Here is a 25315-nt window from a genome sequence, read left to right as displayed (position 1 = left end):
TTGTCCTACAACTTCAAAACAGTGAAGAAATTTAGATTACATCAAAATAATATCATTTGGTTCTGCTAAATTCCACAACCAATTTCTTAACATTTTGCTCTTTACAGAATAATATACTGTCTCTTGTTCAGGTTTAGAAGTATTATAAATGTACAGCAGAAGTAAAGAGAAATTTTTAGACACCAAACTAAAACAATGAACAGAACAAAAAGAGCCTTGCCACACACGTTCATGTACTTTAGTACATTCAACACACTTTATTCTGCTGGAACTACTTTTTATTATGTTCGTTCTTTTAACAATCTCAAATAGGCCATGGAGGATGAAGAAACAGAGCAATAGGAAATAGCAAACTGTACAGCTACTACCTTTCTGCTGCCTAAGTCAGAAGAAATTTTATTATAGAGTCTAAATATACTATATCTGTGATCCCTTAATAAAAAAAGTATTTACTGACAAATTTAGAAATATTTGTATTAAGTTGAATTTTCACATTTGATCCAGGCCACTTACTATCAGAGAAGAACTTTCATTTTCTAGTTTTAAAAGTTAACTCAAATGATTTACCTTTTGACCATTTTCTTGTTTTTACCCTGAGGGAAGCGTAATGGAATGACTGTAAGAAAAGAAAAGGAATTATGAAAAAACAATGCATGTAGTAGTACTAGCATAGAACAGCCAGCATTCACTACCATCTCCATGATGTTACCTCAGGGTCACCTGTTTTTTTTTTTTTTTTTGGTCATTTTTCTCTTATTACTATTATAAACATCACAAACAAAGAAAAAACACAACGCTAAATCTACAAATTAGAATCTGATTTTTTCCACTTATTAGTCACACTTCATTTAAAGAATCCCTCATGGTTTGACTGCAAGAGTGCATTTGCAATATCTTGAAAACTGAGGACATAAATTTATAGGAATGCATAATAAAGTGACTGATACATGAACTTGCAGTAAGTATAAGTGAGATACTTGTACCATTATTTATTAAAAATGAAATGGCCATCACAAACATTACATAGTTAACACGTGGAATCACGTGTTTAGTGACATGATGAAGTCAAGTTTTCTAACTGTTTCCAAGCATATTGCTTTGCTGTGATGATAAAATAACTCTGAGGAGAGTTATTCTCTTCTTTTGTGGCTGCAATATAAATACAGTATTGATACTTAAAAAATCCTAAAAGCCTCTCATTACTTAAACCTTTTAAAAATAGCGATACTACTCAAATAATGGTAAGGATTTCTCTTAAACTAGGGGAAAATGCTAGAGGAAAAAACACAGGTCAACTTGATGGAGCAGTACCCTGACTGGTAATGAATGCTGCCACTAGCAGAAAAAAAGGCAGACATTCACAGCACGATAAGGCAGCAGATCCAAGCAGCGGGTTGCATATAAATGACCATCTTTTTCATTCACTTGTTTTTCCTGTGTGACATATAATCAGGTTTTCAGCTCAGCAGAAGGTCTAGAAGAATGGCACTTTCATCACTTACTGGGTTACCTCCATGGTAACTTACTACTGTTGACTACATAAAAGTAACTAACTCCTTCCAGAGACCATCTGACTGCTTATCCTACATTACAGCAGCCCATCATCATGTGCCCAAAAAGCAAACGTGCTACAAAAGTTCTAACTAGCAACTGCAGAACATCTTATTAAATGTTTAAATATCACAATACTCTTTAAGTATATTCTTGTTTCAATTAATATTTAGGGAAGCAGAAGATTATAATTTAAGTGCTATAAAAAAGCAATATCTGAAAATAGATCTTCAACTACTGGAGAGGCATAGGCTAAATTTTATTGTAAATAAAAGTGGAAGAGGAGGGAGCTGTTTTGCATATGCAGAGTCCTGTTTGTAACCTTTCTATAACATAGCCAATCTACAATACTGAACAGCATGGACACTTTCTAGCTTCTTGCATAAATGAACAATTCTATATCCCCGAGGGAGCTGGCTCAGAGGACACCAGCTTGCACATCCACAGTTCACTCTCTCCAAACTCATCATTCTTCATTCTGTTTATCTCAGACTACTCTCCCAGTCAACCACATTAGGAATGCTTCACACAAAATATTCCAATTCTGACAGATGACAAGCTCTGTAAGACAGTACATGTTCTCCATTTACTTGATCGCTTCGAATTTATCTCTTTTTTTTGAGTGTTAGAGAAGACAGAGGAAAGACTACTTGCTGCTGTGCTATAGGAAATATGGTGTAAAACAGTCAGAAAAATGGAAAAAACAAAGCGAAACCTATGAGAAGGTGCTGAAGATACACAGCAACATTGTTGTATTTATCAATGTCACAGTAGCAATACTGGTTAGTTATATTGTGCCAGCTGGAGTGCTGTGGTGACTGTGACTGAAACAATCTGTTCAGTGTCTCTCCTTCTGCACAGAAATGCATTAGGATAGAGCAGGTATCTACTCCTGTATGAGACATCACCAAAGCTGTCCACAATTTAGGCTGATAAATACAGTTATGAAGTATAAATTCCTTATAATGAAATTACAGTTTTCAGAACAATCACAATGTGATTGTTTTGCTAAAGAACTGCAAGAAAAATGAGCAAACTGGATGAGTAGTAAATTTTTTAAATGAACTGGAGATGTTCACATTAAGATACTCACCAGAAACCAGTACATATGATTCAGTATAGAAGTTTTAAAAATAATGAAATTTCAGGCACAAAAAAGCCCAAGAAGAGCTGAAAGTATTAGCAACTCTTAAAACATAAGTTCATTAGTCTTGCTATATTTTGCTCATGCACATTTACAATATATTCAAAAGCAAGAAAACCAGAGAAAGTGAAAGCTTTGCATTACCTTGGGAACAAAAGCTTAATTAGCACTGCTAACTTAAAAAATTCATATTCTAACAGATAAAGAGACTACTATATGATTAGCTTTGTGGTAAACACTGTAAGAAAACAGTCAGAGCTTGCACCTTCAAAATGACTCAGAGTTGCTACGAAAAACAGACAAACGATGTGAGAACATACTGTGGTTGTCAGTATTCAAGTTCTCATCGCAAAACCGCAACACGAAGTACAATGTTAAACAAAATGCAACCTCTCTCCCAACTCGACAAAAACACAGCCTGGAAAAAACAGTGATAGACTAGAAGCTCTGCTACCTGAAGCTGAAGCAATGAGACCTCAGCATAACTACAGTGAAGTAGTAACAGTGCTGCTTATTTGCCACAGAATTGCCGAAATGAAAAGTTATGCTGTGTTTAAAAAAATGCCCTGGAAACTAGCAATTCAGTTACCCATCAAGATGAAGGGAAACAAACCTATTAATGCAAATCTGGTTGCATATACCTCTGCTATTTGAGCCTCATGAGTTTTTACTTAAAAACATCAACATGTTCCAAACACAGCAACTGGCGCATTCACTTGCAAAGTATGCATGCCACAGGGCACGTGGCACTAATTTCCTCCGTGTATGTCTATGACATTATTATTTGCAGCACCATGATCCCAGAGATCAGCAACAGTTTCAACTGTTTTTCAATGACAGCAGTAGGCAAGTAGGAATTAGCAGATAGAGTCAGATTATCAATGAACACAACTGCAGGTTTTCAGGAACAGCAGAAAATTCTCATGCATCTTCCACCCCTAGTCTCTCATCAGTGATCTTTCATCACCAGTCTTTAGTCTCACTAAGTAAATACTTAAAAGGCAGAATAACATCTGACACATTTCAAAAGGTACAGTTTCATGACTTACATGCACAGAGATGAAAAACCCTCACTATACCCATTGTACTGTAACTAACAAGGATGAGCACTAGAATTCTGAGACAGGAAGGAACCATGACAAACTGCAAAGATAAACTCACCACTCCTACTTAGTGAAACAAGTACTAAATTGGAATGAAGAAACATGCATTCTATAAATAAAGATTCTGTTGTTCATTCTCCATATAAAGTATTTATCAAAATACTGAATGATAAAAAATAGCATTTAGATATTTTTCATTAAGGATCTTCAAAACTGGTACTATAAAAGTCCTGGAAAACCTTAATCGCATATCTCATTATAGCATGCATGTTATTTCAATGTCTTAAGAAATTTTTTAAATTTTCTTTTCCTTCAGGGCAAACTTCTCCCCAGAGTTCCCTTCCAACCTGGACTTTTCTACAATTCTCCTCCCTAAACTGGTACATACCTTAAAACACATACTAAAGTTCCCACCAAACTTACTGAAATGCACTACATATACACTGACCTGCTATGGTTGCACTAGATACTCTTCTGAATATGCAAATTATTCCCATCTTTTTATTTTCAGTTTTTTCATAATATAGACAAATTTCAAGGTCTGTGTTACCTTCAGTATCTTTTGAAATATGACAATGAATTGAATTGTTGGGGATTTCTGTTTTAAGTATGGTTATAATTGATTACCTTCCTCATGGATGTGCTTCCGTGACGGTCAATTGCAGAACTAGCACATCTAGAACAGAGAGGAAGAAAGATGTCAACAACTAGAGAAAAAATAACCTGAATTAATACCTCATATGCACATAAGCTCTATGTATTTCCAAATGTCTGCCTACAGATTTAATCATGTTTCAAAATCATGTAAAATGTACTGCTTGAAACATATGAGGGCCTTTGGAATGAATGGAGGAGAGCATAAGGATAGGAAAGGGATTGCGGAAAAGTTTTAAAAAGGAAAAAAAAAGGATTGTGGACATTTTAAACATATTTTCAAATTCTATTGCCCATAATAACATCAGTAATAAAAAATATGCTGTCACAAGTCACCAATAGAAGAAAAGGAATTTTCTCATTTGATGATTTCCGTTGTTATGAAAAACCCCCCGTCAAATTTACCAGTAGAAGTAACTACTGCATTTTCAGTTACAGATCTATCAGTCCTCAGTCAACAAAAATTTCCAGACTGCAGTGAAGAGATGGCATGTATAACATTAAAATTATAAAAGTTAATAAGCAAGACTCAGGAGTTCTGAGCTAGCTGTAGATTACAAGGATTGGAAGAAACAACTGAAAAAGAAAAATGTTCAACTTGCAGCATTTGGTAAAGGAATGGACAGACACCCAAACCGCTGCAAGGCAGATTTTGTCATTAATGCTCCATTTCTGTCTGCCCATGAGAATGCCATAAATGTACTTCAAACCTTCTGGGCATTTTCTCCCGATTTCTGGTCTGTTTCTTTAATCATAGCTTTGACCCATCTGGAAAGTGTCATTTTCAGTGTTTCCATTCTTTCTTTCAGCCAACATAAAATACAAATAATACAGCTGCTTTTTTATTTGAAAAGTCCTTAGTCAAGTTTTATTTGCTTCCATTCAAACACAGTACTGCATCTCCTTACAGTAATCACAGACTCTTATCAGCAAAAATTTTGTAAAGTTATAGAAATAGTCTGCAACCAGGCATTTGAAAACTGTTCAAAAGCTGACATCTTATGAAAGATCAGTACTATGTGGTCTAATGTACAATAAGCTTATATTTTTATTTGAGAACAGTTTTCAGTAGTCTACAGGAGTTTTTTAAAGGTATTATGTCTATCAAATACTTGTCCCCAAATAAAATTATTCATCAAATATTCCAATCTACAGACCACAGAAGACGAAAGAGGCTGACCTTTTCTTCTCTTCACACCAGCAAATTCTCTGTATGAATGTGACAGAATGAATTAATTCAGACATAGAGGAACCCTCGTATGTCATCTACGCCAACCTGTATCATATTTGACTGAGTTATTCCTCACTTTACTTTTTATGAAAACGGTTGTTAGAGAAGTGAAAGGGAAAAGAATGACGGGAGAGGAAAAGGACTGATATCATTATAATGGCCTGATTTTTCTCAAAGCAATTAAAACAGCTGATCTTCTACTCAGTGTTTCTTTTCATGTTCATGCAGAATACTGTTTTTGAAACAAACTGCAAAAACTAGAAAAAATAAGGAGGCCAAAACTATTTGAAATTTCTATTTGACAGAAATGTAAGACATTCTAAAATTGTCTATTCTGAGTCTTGATATACCCTGCCTAGTTGCGTCTCAAATATGGGAACGCCTATGGATAAACAAAGGAAGTTCCCTCCCTCCCTTCAGAACTTTGATTAAATTAGACCTTGCGAAACAACTGAAACAAATATAAAAAGGCAAGAATAATTAAGAGAAATATGCATACAGAGCAGCAAGCACAGGTCAATGTTAAATATAAGTTACCTCTGGTCTCAGTATTAAATGAAATGCATACTGACTCTGTCAGTATTCAGTTAGAATAATGGTGCTGAACACAGAACAGAAGTAGAAAGGTTAACAAGAATAAGCTGAAAAAGACGGAAGCAACTCTGACTGAGGTGGAAGCAAAATCCTAAGATTGAGGCAATCAGGTCGAGCAGGTGTGATAACTTCCAACTTGCACCTTTATAGAACACACAAATGAAAGTGCAAGTCTAGTGGTAAGCTCTGTAATCAGGATTTCAAATGAAGAAAGATACTGTATGATTAGAAAGATATTAATAATTTTTGAAAAATAAATTAGAGATATTAGGGAGACAGAAATATTAGGGAGAGCAGCATAAAGTACTATAGTCCAGTCTACTGTATTTGATAAGAGCAGTAAGAATCAGAAAGTACATACATACCTGCCAAAATACTTCTAATGAATGCTGAGAATCCTGTCACCCACCCAACACTGAATATATGAAATTAACAGTACAGCTGAATATATCTCTGCACTCTTGATATCAGAGTCATTATATCCATTTAAGATCATCACTAGCATTCTGAATATCCTGCATTTTCTACCCATGCAGAAAATTCTGCTGTTCATGAACAGAAGTGATACTTATTTCTTCATAAATTAAGCACCACTAAACCAGCATGAGCACCACTTCCACTTTGACACTCATTCCTCTTTTCCTTTCTAGGAACATGTTTTCATTTTCCACCACATAAAGATAGTAACACATCTTTAATTAACCCATAAACTCCAGTATGGAATAGATTTTAGCTTGTAAAATTTACCAAATACCTACTGCAAACATAGAAGTTCCAACAATTTAAACCAACTTCAGAGCAATTTAACTATACCTTGATCACATAAGCAGTACTCAGAAAGAATGCCAGAAAAAACAGCTCTCACACATTACCAGTCCTCTCAACTGTAATATCTCAATTCTCTTTCTATTACCTTCAGGGTCATTAAATCCATTATTAAAGTTAACTGTATCAGAACAAACCAAGTATTTTTCAGTAGCTTATTGGATTGCTATCATTTTTGCTTCTCCACAGGTGAAAGCATAAAGATAATAAATTCTGAATGACAGTCATGAATACAGTCTAGAAACAAGAATAATTACCTTGAATGTTCCTTATCGTTCACCTACTTTTTGATATGGGTAATACTTAAAATCTACCTTGTTGAATTCTTTTTGCTAAATGCCTTTGGTTAGCTACTGTCTCCTCTAGCAGTTAAGGACAGGATTATAAACTACAAGTAATATATGAAGATTCCAGTCATAACTAGCTGTTAACATGTGTTTACCATTAATTGACAAAATATTTTAGATGCTAATCATTTCTTTGATTTGTATTTACTTTTTGGGTTGCTCTGCTTGGCCAAATAAGAATAACCAGAAGATATTCTGATTATTCTTATTTGCAAGAATTTTTTTTTTATCTATAAAAGTTTCCAGAGGCAAAAAAAAAAAAAAAAAAAAAAATTATTTGCCAGTACTCCTGAACAGATACTAAGTATAAACTGCAGGGCAGTGCACTGCACGTTCTGTCAGTACAACAGCCCTCTGCCCATTCTGACTGGTGACCTATCCAGACTGTTCCAGTTTATGTGCAGTCCATATACAGACTGATTCGAGAGATTTTGTTGCTAGTCCTCTGTAGGATGACTCCTGTTTCATAAGGCTCCATAAGTGTAGGATCTCAAGTATACCGCACAGATGATTCAAGAGATAATTTGGAAGGTGCTGGTTAAACATTATGGACTATAGTGAAGTCTGCATTTGAAAATGTAGTTAATTCCTGCTGCCACCTGGGTATTTAGAAGCAGCTGGGGATCCAAAACACACAGAGCTTGATCAGAACTCTATCGATCCACAGCAACTATACACAACCACAAAATGGCACAGCTGTCACCCTGCTCTTTTCTGCTTAGATACTTGGGAGATGCAAAGTTCGAGATCTAAGGGGCATGCAAAACTCTCTTCAACCTTTATGTCTCACATTCTGAATTACATCAAGTGCAATCTGGTTGCAGCTCAAGTTCAACGACATCATAAATTCACTTTGTTAAAAAAAGGTCATTAAATATTTTTGTTTTTTCTTTTTTCTTTGTTCAGATATAGCATCGACACAGCATACAAGAAAATAAGTTAATTTTGTTTTATATCGAACTTGTTTCCTTCATCAACCACAAGCATGGCCTTACACCATTCATAACTCCTCAGAGATTTGACAGGATTCAGAAGAAAACTTTTCTATTTAAACCCTCACTTCAGCCATGTTCCAAGTTTTCCACCTCTTGACATTGAAGAATTTTATGCTGCCTAAAACACCTGAAACCAACTGTTCTCCTTCTGCCTTAATGTACTATACACTTGTTTTACATTGTACTCATTTGAAGTGTTTAAAAAGCTAGATAGAGTAACATTCTGTAATCTCATATTTCTCACACAGCTGCTAGAGTTTTCATTATATATTCCCTGCAGCATGTGGAATATTCTTGTATATGCAAGCAGCATCTTTCCTCTGCTTTTCGGCTTTTTTCTTTCTTTTTTAAACAAAGGATGCAATCACGTCAAGAAAACTGCTTAGGCCACTGTACTCATTAGTTCATGTACTCACAACTTCATTAACTAAGGAAGTCAATGCTATTTCATCGAAATATGTGAATCCACCCACACAGTTTGTCTCCAACTTCCCAAAACGTAACTATTAAGGATAAAATCTCCTAACAGTACATATTTCAGTTGATTTTAAGCTCAAATATTTTTATTTTGTTTTTAAGCTCTTCAGCCACTTAAAAGAATGAGATTAGGAGCAAAGAAGGTATCATTCTGCCTCTGTTAAAATATTTTCCCAATATTTTGAAAAGATGTAGTATCTTCATGTTTTGGAGCCAAAATATAAAATGTGTGGGAGAAGGGTTAGGAGAGGAAGAGAGCCATTCTATATAAGAATATACTTTTCCTCGGCCCATGAAACTTTGCCAAAATTTCATCAACTCATGTCCCTCAAAAAGATCTCTTGGCAGATGTTCAGCGGAAACTTGTGTCATGTCCACCAAGAATGTTTCACCTGGATTGTACATCGCTGCCAAACTGAGCATGTGCAATCCCCTCAGAATAATTAAGCATGCTTTGTTAGGGGAACAGCAAAATTCCTTTGCAACTCTCCCTTGCGTCTGCAAGAAACTATGGGTGTGGAGAAGGATGACAAAAAAGGGGGTGACAAGTAGGGGACCTACTCTGGTAGGCTGTTTTCTTTCTTTTGCAGAGAGCCAGGTAGGAAGGACCAGAGAGAGGGAGCAGTCATACTGGAAAGAAGAAGGATGAGAAAAGGGGGTGACAACAAAGCAGAAAGAAGCAAGTGTGAGGGAAAAACAAAGGACAACAGCATCTAACATGACAATGTTGGAAGAGAAGACCAAGTTAAAACAGTAAGTAGGTATGACTTACAGAAAACAAGTTTTGAAAACTCCAGTGTAACAGGTAAGGGCAAAAGACAGAATCCAGTAAAGGGCTTAGTTACTTAAAAAGAGATTGAGAAAGATACACTTCCCCCCCACCATATAACCCCTGTCGTATACAAGATGGATGCCGCTCTCAGTATGAATTCGGACTAAATACCAAGTGGGACTATAGTTATTTATTGCAAAAACAAAAATCTGTATTTAGCTGATGAGGCAACTACTACAATGAAAGCAAGGAAGAGAAAAGACTGTCTTTTATTTGAGGAAGTAGAATTTCACCCCAGAAAAATTCTTTCTAACCCCATCTTCACCTCATTTTCCTCTGTGATAACAGGGCTACTGAATTTAGTTGAATGCTATTTTATGCATGTGCAGCATACAACAACTGAGGCAACATTGGTAAGTTCTTAGCACTGACAGCTGCCTTATAAATAATTACGTTGTTTCTTTTAACACATATACATGCATAAAAATGTTGACAATTGGAAAAATTAGGCATTAGGTGACTTGTCATTAGAGGTGACATCTGACCATAATATTGCTGTACCTCAGAATTCTAGCTGTAACACAGTGAAATTTATACCACTGAAGACCATTTATAGTAAAATTTATACCATGTGAAGAAAATTGTCATTGATTGTAAAGCCTTTAGATTGGTGAAAGCACTCTAAACATAATTCTGGGAAAATTAATTATTTTATACCAAGTGCAGAGATTAGCTTCTTAAAATATGTTTAGGTCACATAGAGAATGAAAATATTAAAAAAAGTATATTTATCCACAAAAACAATTTCCCATTAACCTTAATTATGACATTCCATACGCAAGTATCTGTTATTTGAAAGTTTCTTATTCTCTTATACTTTGTACATATTTCATCAGATAAATTGCAAAGGCAACATAGACAAAATCAGTATTGTATTAGAATTATTTGATTAAACTGAAAGATAAGAGACAAACTGAAGTCTACATTCCTAGTATTTAAGTTTGTGCCACAAACATAAAAAGTAACTTTTGTACATATTGAATTAACATGTATATATGTTAATTGAAAAATAATCTGCCTGTTTTTTATTTCAAAAAAAAGTCATGCTAGACATATACATTAGGCTTTTCATCCTCAGAGTGATTCTCAATAGTAAATTTCAAAACCTAAAAAAAAAGGTAGGGGGGACACATACATTACTTCTTAGTAGTATCTCAGCGAGGTTTTTTTCCCAGTAATCTTTTAAAAAATTACATATAAAGTATTTTTAACAAAAGAAATTCAACCTCTCTTTATAAATAATCTATATTCATATTTGATGTAATCAGCAAGTGGAACAGTTATGACATTTACTAACTGATATTAATGCTTTTCTCACTAAAATCTTAATATTCCCCAAATATTGCAACTTTATTTCTAGAAGTAAAGAATTAAATGTAATTCATATATAGATTACATATCTATTTAAATATGAAATGACAAAAGAAATTACCTTTCAGTATCTCCACTGACTGTGTCCCCTGCTCTCTGTAGAAAGACAACAAATAGTATTAAGCACACAGCTAAAGAGTATACTTCCTTGGTGCATTAACTTCATGGTAACTGCAGCAAAAGTAGTCACGGAAGTAAACCACAGCAGTCATTCTCTGTAACTGAATGGAAAAACTTTCAGGAAACTGAAAATTTATTCTAATTTCCAACTAAGTATTATTTCACACTGAAGATACTATTTAAACTAATTTGCATCAGCACTTATAAAATAGTTTCAACTGCTATATAATGGTAATTAAAGCTCTTTCAAGTAAAAAAGGAGCTAGAAATTGTATATTCTCTAGAGTTTGGTAAAGGACATACTAAAATACAGCATTTCAGAAAAAGGAACTCTACAGGATTTCAAGAGCAAGAATGAACCTCTCAGCAAAATTTTCTGTACTACTTAACTTGCTCACATAGCTTTACTACATGAGTTACTCATTTAAGGTTCAGAAATGAACCTGTGTCTCTTAGAAGTGATCCATACTAAAAAATAGTCTGCAGACTATTTTTATTTAACCAGAATTTCTGATAGAGTTGTAGTTTTCCCACAGCTAAAGAGCAGTAAACTGTTTCTCATCTTGAAATCACAAAAAATGTGTACTTTAAATTTTTTGAATGTTTCTTTATAAATGGTGAAAACTGCACTGGAAAAATCTTTGACTCAGAACCCTTTCTGAATCACCATATAGGAAACAGACTTCTTTTATGACATATAACATTTGTGTTCTACTATCGTTACTTTAGTTGTGCCACAAGATATTTCATCACATTTCAGAGAACAATTTCTAAACTTAAATGCCTGTTTCACATGCAAAGGACAGGAAGTCTGCTGGTTCTTCTCAAGCACACAGACTATAAACACATGCATATTCTAACAAAACACATTTTTCTACATAAAAATTTATATTGTTCTGATAGGCTAGTGGGCTAGTGTGCACAGCAGCCCTGAAACCAGGTTCTGCTTTTGCAATTAAACTTGCCAAATATCAGAAGATTTTCAGAATTTGTGAAGATCCTGCTCTTTCACTATCTAACATTCTTGTAGGTATTTTGCCCGGTATCAATCTTATTTACATGATGCCACTAAAGATTTGCATCAACTCTACTGAGCTAACAGTTATCCCAGACCTTGTAGGTTTATCCAAAGTAACGTGCAACTTGTTCCATTTTAACATGCTTCTGCCTTCTAATCATCCATACTGTAGCCAACTGCTCTGCAAAGCTAACAAAGCCTAAATACAGGAAATATATACATATACATAAATACATACAGAGAGAAAGAGAGAGAATGTGTGTGTGTGTGTATGCATATATATATATATGTGTGTGTGTGTGTGTGTGTGTGTATATATATATATTTATATAAAAACTTGTATCTTTTGTGGATCCTGTGATAAAGACCAGGTTTAATGCTATATAAAACAGGCACTCCTAGCTTCTAGTTTGGCTACCAATGAAAAGAACTGTCATGCACAACTTGAAACTACTTTTAATCTGCTGAAACTAACCCAGAACTTGGGAGCTAAAAAAGTCACCTACAGAGAACTCTGTCCCAACTACGTGAAGCTGCAATGAGCGCTGTTCAGATGCTGCTCAGAATTGGGATGAGCTTTTACATGTTCAATGACGTTTCACGGTTCTTCTTGCTAGGTAGAGCATGCATCTGATAAGCGGAAATTGTCACAAGATACCAGCTTTCCCTCCCTCAGTATAACACTACAATCAAAGACAAAATTAAACTACTAGACTGAATGAGATTTTAAATCAATTCTACCTATAATTCTAACCACTGTTACAGATCTGTATCTACTTAACACAACTTGAGCTGGACTCAGCAGATGAGTGAATTTATAAATGAATAAATACCAAACAACTGTGCTGCTATTTATGTTCAGCAGATCCCAATTCTGACTCCCTTTATGCTTAAGACAAATGTAAACAGTATAGCATTAGCATAACTGTAATAAATACCCACACATTTGCTAATTCTGAAAGATATAGCTAAAATTAAAAACAGGTAATAAATAGCACTGTCATGTTAGATTTAACACACATAAGCACTGCCATAGCCTGACATTAAAAAATGTTAAGGTATAGTGGCTTCTTCCAAATTATTCTCTGACACACATTTTAGCAAGTGTATTTAGTTTTTAAACTGTAGAGTAGATATAGTGGATGAATTACTTGAATCCCAGTAATCCATAATCTGGGTTATGAATAAAGAGTATAATCCTAATCCATAAGTAGCATCACAATCTGAAGTTAGGACTGTGCAAATTAAAGAAATTAAAGAAAATTTTAAAAAGTTCAGGGGATACAGGCATGAACTTTGGCAACTCCCTTGTTCACGTATGCCCCTTGTGCATGCATACACAGAATCCTTCATTGTCTTACTGTGCCATTTTTACTATATAGTAGATGGTTTGCCACTTGTAGCAGACAGAAAACCTTAAGTGATGAAGTTACCTTGTTAATAACTAATAATTCAGGGAGGGATGCTGATACCACAGTAATAAAACCTCTGAGGAGTCTTGTTTGTCACTCACTTGCACGCAGTAAGATTAGACTAATTATCTAACATAAGTTGAGGAAGCTATTTTCCCCAAAGCAGGACCTTTTGCCTTTCTTTATACAGTGTATAACAGTCTACATCTTAATTTCAGTCCACATCTTTATATCATGGAATGGTAGTACCATAGCTGCCTACACACTTATGCGCTTGTTCTCTCTTGTTTTGACACATTGTAGTTGTGACTTTTGAAAGTATTTTATCATAGATCTTAAGTTTGCTACAGGATGTAGGGGAAAGTTTTGTAGTTGCTTATGTCTGGGTGACAACTACAACAGCTGTTCTCTGGACCCTTCTAGGTTAGATATTTATTACAAATAACATAAAAGACCTGATTCAGTGTTTAGAAGGTCCCATCCAGCTCTACCTTTCTGTAAGACATCAGTAAATAACAAGGTATACACCCTCAAGTTTTTACAGCTGTGAACATTAGAATAATACGGAAACATATTCATGATTTAAACTATCTAAGCAATAAATAATAATAAATCTAAGACTACTGTCATCTGTCACATTTTTAAAGTCACAATAAAACAACAAATAACAAAACCTAAAACAAGATTAATGAGCTAAATTAATGTAAAATAATTATTTTTAATTAGGAACACACAAGATCAAACACAACGTCTTTAAAAGATGTCCACTCTATGTACACTCCAGGATGATGGAAGAGCTATATATATATTCCAGACATATGGTAAGCTGCTTGAGTGCAATGAAATGTTAGTTTAATACTATGTTCATGTTACACAAATTCTGTATACTATATCCATTTGAGCTGGGTAACAGACAAGTACATTAACCTCCTTTCCAATGATCATCTGCATAGTACAGTTTACTATGGCACAGTTTGAAAGATGACTTTTAGGATCTACACCGCAAGATAGATTTCCTTCAGTTGCTCTACATATGTCCACCTTTTCCTTTTTTCTCTTAAGCATTCCTCTTACAATGTCCAAAGGAGAATTAGCCTGTCTCAGGAACATGGTAAACACACACATTTATTAATGGCAAAGTTTTATCTTCAAACCATTAAGCATATGAAAGCACTGACAGCCTATATAAAGTCATAAATGCATCACTAAATTGGTAAATGAAGTTTTGCAATGAAGACAGGGCTGAAAATTATAGAACTGTAAGATCTCTTCCTGATTCTGCAAATGATACATTCTCTAACATAAAATCTTTTGATTACAATATTGCCACAGTAACTCATACTCAAGCCTGAGTATGTATCATGGTAAAACTGTCTACAATACAGTACAAGTGACTTACAATTGTCACAAAGCCCATTTATATAGGCTTTTCTGTCTCTTACCTTCCACAGTATTTAGGACCCTATGTATTTTAGAGGTAACTCTTAGTTTTCTCTTATTGCTGCATTAAAAACCAGCCTTTTGCTTGTTCTGGTAACTGATTCAGGTACAATATCCTAGCAAATATGAGTATCAGCGATGGTGACCATTCAAATAAGATATCTTAGCTGATAAAAAATATTTGACTGGTGCCCTTACTCCTGAAAGCAGGGAGTTTTTCCACATACATTATTGAATCCAGGCAAAGATAAGAGTGTACCATGCAGTAACTGAGTACACATAACTACACATAAATGTAACAGGTTTTCCTGTTTTCTCCTTAAAGTACACCCATAATCTCAAGTCTTAAGAACCTACAAAAATGAAAATGTACTGTCTGGAAATATTAATCAGATTTTCTTGAACGAGTCTCTGACAGATAACTCAGCATACATCTGCAGAAAAATATCTGTTTGAAGAGTTGCAATAAAATCCTGTATAATAATGTCAGATCTCTGTTGCTACTAATGCATTGTTAACTATGAATGAAACAAACTGATCATCCCCCAAAATACTGTGCACAGCCTAGTAAAATGTGTTGTGTGGCCACCCTAGTAAATGAACTTTATGGCAGCAACATTACCCATGCTACTTTTAGCAAGATACAATTTATTCATGCTGCAAGGCTCAAAGATTTTCTTCTCACATATCTCTTCCTTCTAGTGTTCCTGATTTTAGACACTGAAAAGGGGAAAAGTCATTTAGTCAGTTTAACTGTTTCCCATTCTAATTCTTAACTGGTAGAGGACTTTCTTTTTTAAAATTGCTGCCAAAGTGAAAGCAAAGTATTTCCAAATCAGGGTTTACTCCCTTTCTCTCACAAACAGGACGTGTCTCATACTTGCTTCCTTGACAGAGCTAACATGCTCCCCTCCTATCATGCCACACATGGCTACCTTCCTTTCATTACCAGTACTATAAACTCACACTGGCACTAGAGAGTTGGCCCAGTTACTCGCTTATTTCTTTCCGAAAAATGCACAAAGAATGCCTATGGCTAGATAACAGTTCCAAGATTTCTTTTGATCAAATGTATTCCATTAGTACAACTGTTATCAATTGTTTGGATGTTGTGAACTTGCATATATTAGACTTAAATGGAGTTAAACGTGCTTCTGTTAATAAAACTTGCTTTTCTAGAATTATTTCTTTGGACACCATTGATTTTTGTGCTAGTGAGTACTAATTTTCAAAGATACTAAATGATCTGACCACCGTCAAACAAAAGATCTGTACTAAGAGAAATTTTACAATAGCTTTATGACAGTGGGAGAAAGAGAAAGCTATCAGTTTACTGTTTAACTACTCACTGAAATTTAGGAGAATAAAGAGTATCTGTTTAAATAAAAAGAGGCAACAAATAGTTGATATGACTATTTGAAAGGTATTTATGTTTTAAATACATTATAATCACAGCGCTAACAACACAAAACGTATTTACTACCTTCTAATTTTTTATGAATACTTTCCTTAATTTATTAAAAAACTCTGCTCCTGACTTTGATTCATTAAGGACATGCCTTATTATTGTCAATATAAGTATGGACAATACAGACTAGTACATATTTGCATATGTAAATACACATGTGAATGACCTTTTATTTGAATTTTTATCCCCAGAGAAGTTGCAATCTAGCTGCTAGCTTGAAATGCTAACTTCATAAAAGCATTTCTGAAGACATGTAAGAAACACATCCTGACATTTCTATAAAGGTGTACATACAACTAACTTAATTTCCTTGTGCAATTACAATGACATGCACAGATCTGATGCTGACAATAACTTGTCTGACAGACCTCTGCATGCAACCTCAGCAACCTTACACATCACTTTTATGAACAGTTGCTTCTTACAGTGTTACGCTTATGATATTTGGAAAGCAAATTCCTTTATCTAGTTCCCAAACAAAAACTTTTCTTCAGCTTACTAAAAGACCACTTTGGTCATTAGTAGACACATGGGAGGCTCTTGAGGCAAAGGTCTTGCCATGCTGCCAGAAATAGAAAAGCACAAACTCTAAGATTCAGGTCACTGGCACTTTTGCTACCTACTTCAAAACCAAGATCAGATCCATCAAGATTAGGAGCTAACTAGCTTGGAAAGAAACATTTAAGAGTCTTCAGAATCACAATTAATATAATTTAGTATATGAACATACTCCATCTATTCCAGCTAACAGTAAAATTAATTGCATGTGCTGAGTGAGACTCTCTTAGACCTTATGTCATTTTATCCTGCTGCAGACCATGCATCTCACAGATTTGTAGCACAGTGCTATTGCGACATTTCAGTCACATAGGTTCTTAAAATACAGACATGCTGTATGGCAGGTATAGACACCAGAAGACTTTCCCAAAAGCAAGCTAACAGCCAATACATTCTCTCTTTATTGGAAATAAACATGTGAATTTGTTACTATACACCCACATGATTAAGCAAATAAATCTCACATACTGGAATTTTCAGTAGCTTGAGAGTTTGGTAAAAATCCAAAGGATGCAATTAGGTTTTTGCTGAAAGCTCTACAAAAAGCCCTTTGAAAATAGCAGTCCCAGGTTCCAGGCAGCCTCTAATGAATAACTGCCACAGAGGCTATTGGGCTTCTTTGGGATTAGCTTTGCATTATGTAGCTCCAGGGATTTCAGTGGATCTACATCTGACTTATATGAGGAGAAATTAAGCAGACATGATGATCCTGTCCCAAGCAAAACCTGGAGGAATTTCTATTTCCCTGAAATTGCTATCAATAACTAATAATCCTGAAATTGATTTATTGAATCAGGATTTTATAAAGAAAATAATTTTTTTTCCTAAGTAGTAAAGAAATCATATACATTACAGAAAACAAAAAATCTGAACTGCAGAAATAATACGAAAACTTTCACTTTCAAGTCTTTTCTTGTTTACAAGTGGAAGAGACTAAAATAGTTTGATAATAAGAACTAATAATCCGAATAAATTCTCACTGGTCAAATGCTATATATTCCATCTAGACACATCATTTACTCAGATGCAAACCCAGCTTTTCTCGTACCTTTATTATAAATACTATTCTTCTACACTCAGGCACTTCATGCTCTACAAAAATTCTTTCTTCTACTGCTTCCTTAACCCATGTATTCATTATCCTAAGCATTTCTTTACATTATGCTTTTTCAAAAGTGAAACACTACCCTTGCTGCCAGGGGCATTACTTATCTCTCTAGTTCAGTGAGCTGATGCTTCACTTACTGAAGACCTAACACTTGCAAAATTATTATGCTCAGCTAAAAATAAAAACTGCCTTTGAGGTTTTTCTTTCCGCTCACTCATGCTGAGGGGAGAGACAGGAAATAATTTCATGCAAGCTACATGCATGTACAATTGAAAGAGGCACTCAATGTTTATGCTAAAAGAAGAACAGGAAGGTGCTAAAATTAATTAAGGGACAGAAGAAAAATATCTACTCAAAAGTTTTAATTATGAGATACAGGACAAGTATTATGTCAGCACACAGTAGGTAAAATTTTTTAACAGAATGGAAATTTCATTCGTAGGAAGAAGCTTACATGTAAAAGAGAAGTTATCTAACACTATACATGAGGTTAAAAAGTGTTCTAAAAGAATAGCTAAAGGATGACGGCATTGTATCTAACAATAAAAAAAGAATTTAAAGAGGACAAATCACAGCAATGAATCAACTGGATCTTACGCTGAACAAAGCCTACCTTTGTCATCATCAATCCACCCTTTTAAAGAAATTTAAGGGAAATTTGGTCTAAGAGAAGCAGTATATTAACTTGTAAATATTTCTGTGTTCTCCAAGACTGTGTTATGTTTTTCTGGAACAGATACCAGACATGCCATTGTTGCATTAAACTAAGTAGAGATACTGCATTTTATGGAATGTGCAATCACTCCACGTAAAATATTTGCAATTTTAATTTTATATAAGAGGTATAGCAACTACAGTGGATATTCACTTGAAGTATCCACTAATACTTCGAAAAGTTTTATCAGAGAAATACAACAAGGTAGAATTTAATGCCTATTAATATAAGCTACAATGCAAGTTTTACAGATTTAATATGAAAAACGTAGAGTAGTTCTTCCTGAAAAAAAAAGCATGCAGAGATCTAATATAGTTGGAAATCCAATCACATGAAACTATGCTGTTAGAGATGGCATGTACTTTTTAACTGTAACTTTGTACCATCAAGAAGCACAATTATTTTCTTGCTGAGAAAAATTAAAAACAGCCAACATGCAGCGCAATATTCAGAAATGATTCTGCGGAGCAGGATTCCACTGGAAAGGAAAATGGAAGAGGAAGGGCAGTGGCTGAGGATGGAAGAATGTGGTGCTACTTCAAGGAGTTACACGGGGCACAGGAAAAGACAGTCCACTCCTTTCCCTTCCTTCTTCTCACTTCCCCACTCCTCAAGACATAGGCTACCCAAGACCCTGCCTTAAACAGGACAGACCTCCTTTTCTGCCATTCAAGCAATGCTTTCTCTCCTCCTTCAGAAAACCCTTCTCTTTCTTTTGCTGGGGAAGGTGCTTAGCCTGTTGAGAAGGCTGGAAGGAAAGAAACAGGGCCTCGGCCAGAACCAGCAAGTGAGAAGGAAGACTCAGAGGAGAGCCCACAGAGCACTACAGCTGGCTTCCTGAATACTGATCATTTTGCCACTAACAGCAGGAGATGAGATTTGTATTACGAAGAAAAAGAGATCACATATTTGGACTTAGTGCATTCTTTTGTATCATGAATCCCCAATTACTATTGCTATTACAATAGCAATAGTATCAGTTTTTGCTAATATTTATTTACTAACTAATACAGAATCAGGTCGATCTATATGGCTGTTAATTGATCTTTAGCCTACCTATATAAAATCAGAATTAAATTTGTATTTCTTGTAGCCAGGAGTAAGAAATAATAAAACTAAATTTTAAATTAGTCTGCTAGAATAACATAATAGAGTAAATCTTAAATCTATTGCAACTTTTATCTCAAGAGGCTTCAGAAAGCTTTACAAATTGGAATTTACAGATGAGGACACAGTAGGTACATGAATGCTTCATTTGCTAACTTTAGGTGTCAGTTAATTCATTTGAAGACTGGAGAATAACTTAATTTGAATATACTCTAATAGAGCAAAATTACTTAGGAAAACATGGTTTATGTTCGGATAAAGATACAAGGTATCTGCTTTGCTGTAAAGCATTCTAATATAACTATCAGTTTAAGGAATGCAAAGCAAACAATGTAGCCTGAACATTTGCAAGTAAACAAAAATAAATAGCTTGTATTATGATTGAACTGCTGAAGCAGATATCACAGGCCACTGCAAATACATCAGTCTTAGACCTCTGACCTCTACGAACCCGCAGAATTCAACACAAAATTTCGGGCCTTATTCCAAAATAACGTACGGCTGGAGCCCAAGACAGGTCTACACCAAATAGTGGAAAAAAACCTCTCATGAGCTTCAAAACTGCGCAGTGCTTTAGAGACATATTGAGACACCCGGCTTGGATCCAGACTCAGTATACTATTTAACTTACAAGTAAGCTCAACCATTTTTCTAAGCTGCTTCTGGATCTGAAAAGGTATCTCTGTGAGACAAATGTTTGTCTGCATTATGCAGATACAGCAGCTAAAGTTGGACTAACTTGAGAATCTTATCACAGTCCAGTACACAGAAAATAAACAGTATCTAAAATTTGGATTCAATGATGGTTGATAATGCCACTTCAGTGCAGTGTACTCTTAGGTAAAACTTGTCTATGCATGACAGAATTTTCTCTACAGAAAAAAATCCCTCAGGACCAAAACCCAACACAAATCCAGCTGCCTTTTTGCTTTCTTTGCTTCTCCTTACTGCAAATAGACATTTTATATAGAAATAAGGGGCAACTGTATTTCCCGACTAACACTGTTTAAGTCCTTTCTTCCTGGAGGCACGCTGATTATGAAACTTTTGGTCACTGAATGAGCATCAAAGTCGGAAGACTGCTGACCGTATTAACAAAAAAAAAAAAAAAAAAAAAAAAAAAAGAAAGAAAGCCGAACATTCCTTATTTTCCCTGACAGTGTAACATGTTTGTTCCCTTTTGAACTTTGTTTGTAGATTAAAAGAGTGTAATTTACAGAATTATGTCTGATTGGTGCAGTACAAATGCACAATAACCTTATCTTACAATCAATACAACCGGAAAGAATCAGTCTGAAGTTACAGAAACTGAAAAGGCTCATATTAGCTTCTCTGATCTGCTAGCTTCCTCATAATTGTCCTCATAGTGAATTCACAAGATACCTGCAAGGTAAGGAAAGAATGTTATCCATGTTAGAGATATTTATATGAAAACAAAGCAAAGCTAAAGGTTATTCGGTAAGTCAGAAAGGAAATAAAACTCAGAAGACACTCATTCCTCTGTCTGACAGTTAACACACTTTTCTTTCTTTCTGCAAAAATAGGAAGCAAGAAATAAATTATGAGCACTTTTCCTACAAAATCAGCAACAAAAGACTCCTCCTTCAGTCATATGGAGCTGACTACATATGACACTCCAGGCTACCTTCTTAATTACTATACTTATCATAGTAGTGCCCAGGCTGCCTTTCACCCTCCAGAAAGTGTGTAGAACATCTGGCACATCCCAGCACACATGCATTATGGAAAAAATGGATCTACATCATTTCTCTGCTTAACTGGACACATTTTAGTTCTCAACACATACCACTGTACATTATGTCATTTGTCAAGCTGGCTTCTCCAGCTCCAAGAACAGTTAAATAGCTTTTACTTCATTGTGTGCTAAAAGGCGTGTATTACCAACTCTCTGGGATCATCAGGAAGAAAACAAATAGCAAGTTCAGCAAGTACTGCGAAGCAATCAGTAACCCTAAACTACTATAATGCTTCAACATATCTTGGGAGCACTGCTACAACATTCTCAACGACTGCCATGAAGCAGACATCATTTCTGTTTTACCATGTAGGGAATGTGGTAACTAAAGAATCTATCAAATTTGGTTAAAAATAAAGTCTCTTTTACACACTGAATACTAATTCACAAAAAAATTTAGAGGATTTAATAGTTTGTAGTCCAATTTCTTAATATATGACACTGCAAAACAAAACGTCCAGTTACTTGGTGGAAAACAGACCCAGGATTTCTATTGTCAAGTAGAAGCAGGCGAGCTCTTCACCATCTTATCTGACAATTTAATGCAATAATCACCAGATCAAATTCAGAGGTTCAGAAACTAGTTCCAATCAGAGGCAGTAAAATCACAAAGTTCAGCATCCTGAGGATTTAAAGACGGGGCTGGAAAGGGAACTCCAATATTCCTTTTAGACCAAAGTTGGTTGCCGTAGCGCAACATGTCAATGAGCAGCAGAAAGTTTACAATTTGCTAGAGTTTTTAAAAATCCTGAACCACAGTTTGAAGAGAAAGATTGTTATCCATTTAAGATATTTTGCCTTTTGTTTTATTAGGAAAAATGAAAAATTTCTAGTGTAAGTTTGGTCTATTGTGCAGGAGTCCTACCTGTGCAGGAATTCTTTTAGTTCAGAAAAGACTTTGCTAATACAAAATAAAAACACATTCAGATTTTAACTTTATTATTGTAAATCCTAAGTCCATTAAAACACCACATTTCAGCAATGCTATAACAGATTTTCTTTCATGATATTTGCATCTGCCTCACTGCTTAAGTCTTATATCACTAGTGAAGTGAAGCATTAGTAAACACAGGAAATTATGTTCTAACAGATACTCTACTGATTAATTGTAGTAGCCTGGTTGATTGTAATTGACTGTTCCTCAGATTTTCTGACACATATCGCAGAAATGCACATCAACAAGATTAATAAAAAGAACATGAATGAAAACTCATTCTAAATAAATATGTAAGCAGTTCCTACAAGCTTTCACAGTACATATCCATAAACAGAAATTCTAACAATGTCTTAAATCAGTAAGACTTGCCTTGTCATAATACTTTTACATATTATAATACTTCCAGGATGTCAAAGACAGTATCATTGTCCTAGACAACAGATATTGCATTTTTCGGTCTCAAGCGATGGTAAATCTACATAGGGGAGTTTGACATTATCAGTATGGGATGTTCTACTTTCACTGTTGTAAAAGGGAACTTTAGTATTTAAGCAACTAAAGAAACAGATTAAGGAAAGACATAATGAATTAAACAACAAAAAAATCTATCCAGGCCAAAAAATTTTAGGACACAGATATTTGAGTTGTAAATAAATACTGAAAGGGGCAGTGTTTCTTGACAGTAATATTTTACTGCAGCATGGCTTTGTGCATCGTTTTATATCCTGGGCATACTGCCAATAGTGCATTACCTAAATATCCATTTTATATAGCTAACTGCATCCTCACAGCAACTTACAAAATCAGTCTAATTGTTTAATTTTAGGTTCCAAATCCATATGGCTTCCAAAGCATTAATCTAGTAGTGAATCTACGCAATTACCAATTTCATAAAACTTCTTATGTCTATATCTGGTAATTGCAGCCATTGCCTTTTAAAAACATGTATTTATGTAAGTATGCTTTAAGAAAAACAACAATGGCAACAATGATAACGAGTATCTCAGTTTCTTATTTCATCATGCTATGCTTGTTTGCTTACAAGACACTATCACCTTCTGCTTACTGAAGATGCTTAAGATTCCATTTAATATTATATTAATTAATATTATAGTAATTAATATGTGTTAGGTGTAGAGGAATTTATGCAAATTTGACCATAATAGTTCTGCAGTTTTGACTAACATTAAAAAACAGTTTCATGATCTGATAGTACTGCCTCCAACCATGTGAGACAAAAAAAAAAAAAAAAAAAAAAAAAAAAAAAAAAAAGGACTAGGAGAGCGAGGTAAACCTAAGCTGATCTTAAATGAGTTTTTTTTTTTTTTATGAGCAAGTACCAAAACCTGGTTTATCATAATTTGGTTAGGTAAAGCTTTGAAGTATCTTCTTCTGATTAACCTTAGTCTTACTGGTTGTACAGTGTATTCTCAATAGGATGAAATCTCATTATCTAAATAAGTAAACATATTGAAATACTTAAGAATATCCTGCTAACATGACTGGATATTAAGGAAATGAAATGATCTACTCAAACCTAAATTTCTAACTAGAAACACAACCATCTGTTATTCTCTTCTTCCTGATATCAAAATGCCATTAAGCAGTTTTTGATAGTTAGAATACTCATTCTGACAGCTATTTTTCAAGGTAGATATGCCAAACAATTTTTTGTTTTACTTTTCAGGGCAGAAAGATGGACTTAATTCCAATGATTTTGTACTGGCAAGTACCCACAACCTGTCACAGTAACTCTTTTATATTTATCAACTCAGTTCCTAACGTATATTTATAAGGCACTTGACTAGGTGACTGGGATATTTTGATTCCTACAATTATCTCCTGAAGGACTGCAAAGGCCTGCCTCAAAAAAGGTTGTTCAGAACCTTTACGCTGCTACAACAATTTATACCACTATGTCAGTCTATGAATGACTGTCTTCCATGTGTCTTCCTATAATCACTTCACATTATAACGGAGTCATGCAAGACTCATTTTTTTGGGGTAGACCAACCACTGCAAGTAATATTGTCTCCTCTCATGGCATTTTCTTTTTTCTATTTCCTGCATTTCCTTCATGCCCTTACAATTGACACATTATCTTATTAGGTTCTTTTTCTTCCATATTTATCATGTTATCATATGAAATCATATTACTAGTCTATCGCATTTGTTTTTCATTGCTGCATTTCTGTTAATATACAAGGAAAGCCACAACATGAAGAACTCAGCTTCTAATCACTCTAACCCACAAAAACCAGAGAGTCCATAATAACCATTTAAAACTACATATTATACTACTGCAGGCCAACAAGATGAAATAGTTTTTGTGGAGTGTGCAACTGATTGCTTTTCTTTGTACACTGATTTGCAAATTCCTATACATAACACAAAGCTCATACATGTCTGTAGGGAAAGAGTGCAAGACGATAGATCTTCAGGTCTTAAATCATGCTAAGTGCTGTATTAGCCATCAAGAGTTTTCAGAACTGCCACTGTTGTTTTGGAAGCAATATCCACTTCAGGACTACCAGTACTACAGTGAGCACCAT

At 34.8% G+C, this 25315-nt stretch overlaps 1 protein-coding gene across 1 annotated transcript in view; it reads right to left on the bottom strand.

Moving 5' to 3' along the window:
* Positions 1–25315, bottom strand: part of LOC112983901 (connector enhancer of kinase suppressor of ras 2-like) — a 240445-nt gene that overhangs the window by 38214 nt on the left and 176916 nt on the right. The window contains exons 14-16 of the mRNA XM_064518287.1: positions 11186–11220; positions 4426–4474; positions 568–616 (exon numbers count right to left, since the gene is read on the bottom strand). Of these exons, the coding sequence (XP_064374357.1) occupies positions 568–616; positions 4426–4474; positions 11186–11220 (133 nt within the window). The remainder of the gene's footprint in view (positions 1–567; positions 617–4425; positions 4475–11185; positions 11221–25315) is intronic.

The sequence above is a fragment of the Dromaius novaehollandiae genome, chromosome 11 (assembly GCF_036370855.1).
Source record: "Dromaius novaehollandiae isolate bDroNov1 chromosome 11, bDroNov1.hap1, whole genome shotgun sequence".
NCBI lineage: Eukaryota > Metazoa > Chordata > Aves > Casuariiformes > Dromaiidae > Dromaius > Dromaius novaehollandiae.
Note: the sequence above shows the minus strand (reverse complement) of the source record. Positions and strands in the feature narration are given on the sequence as shown.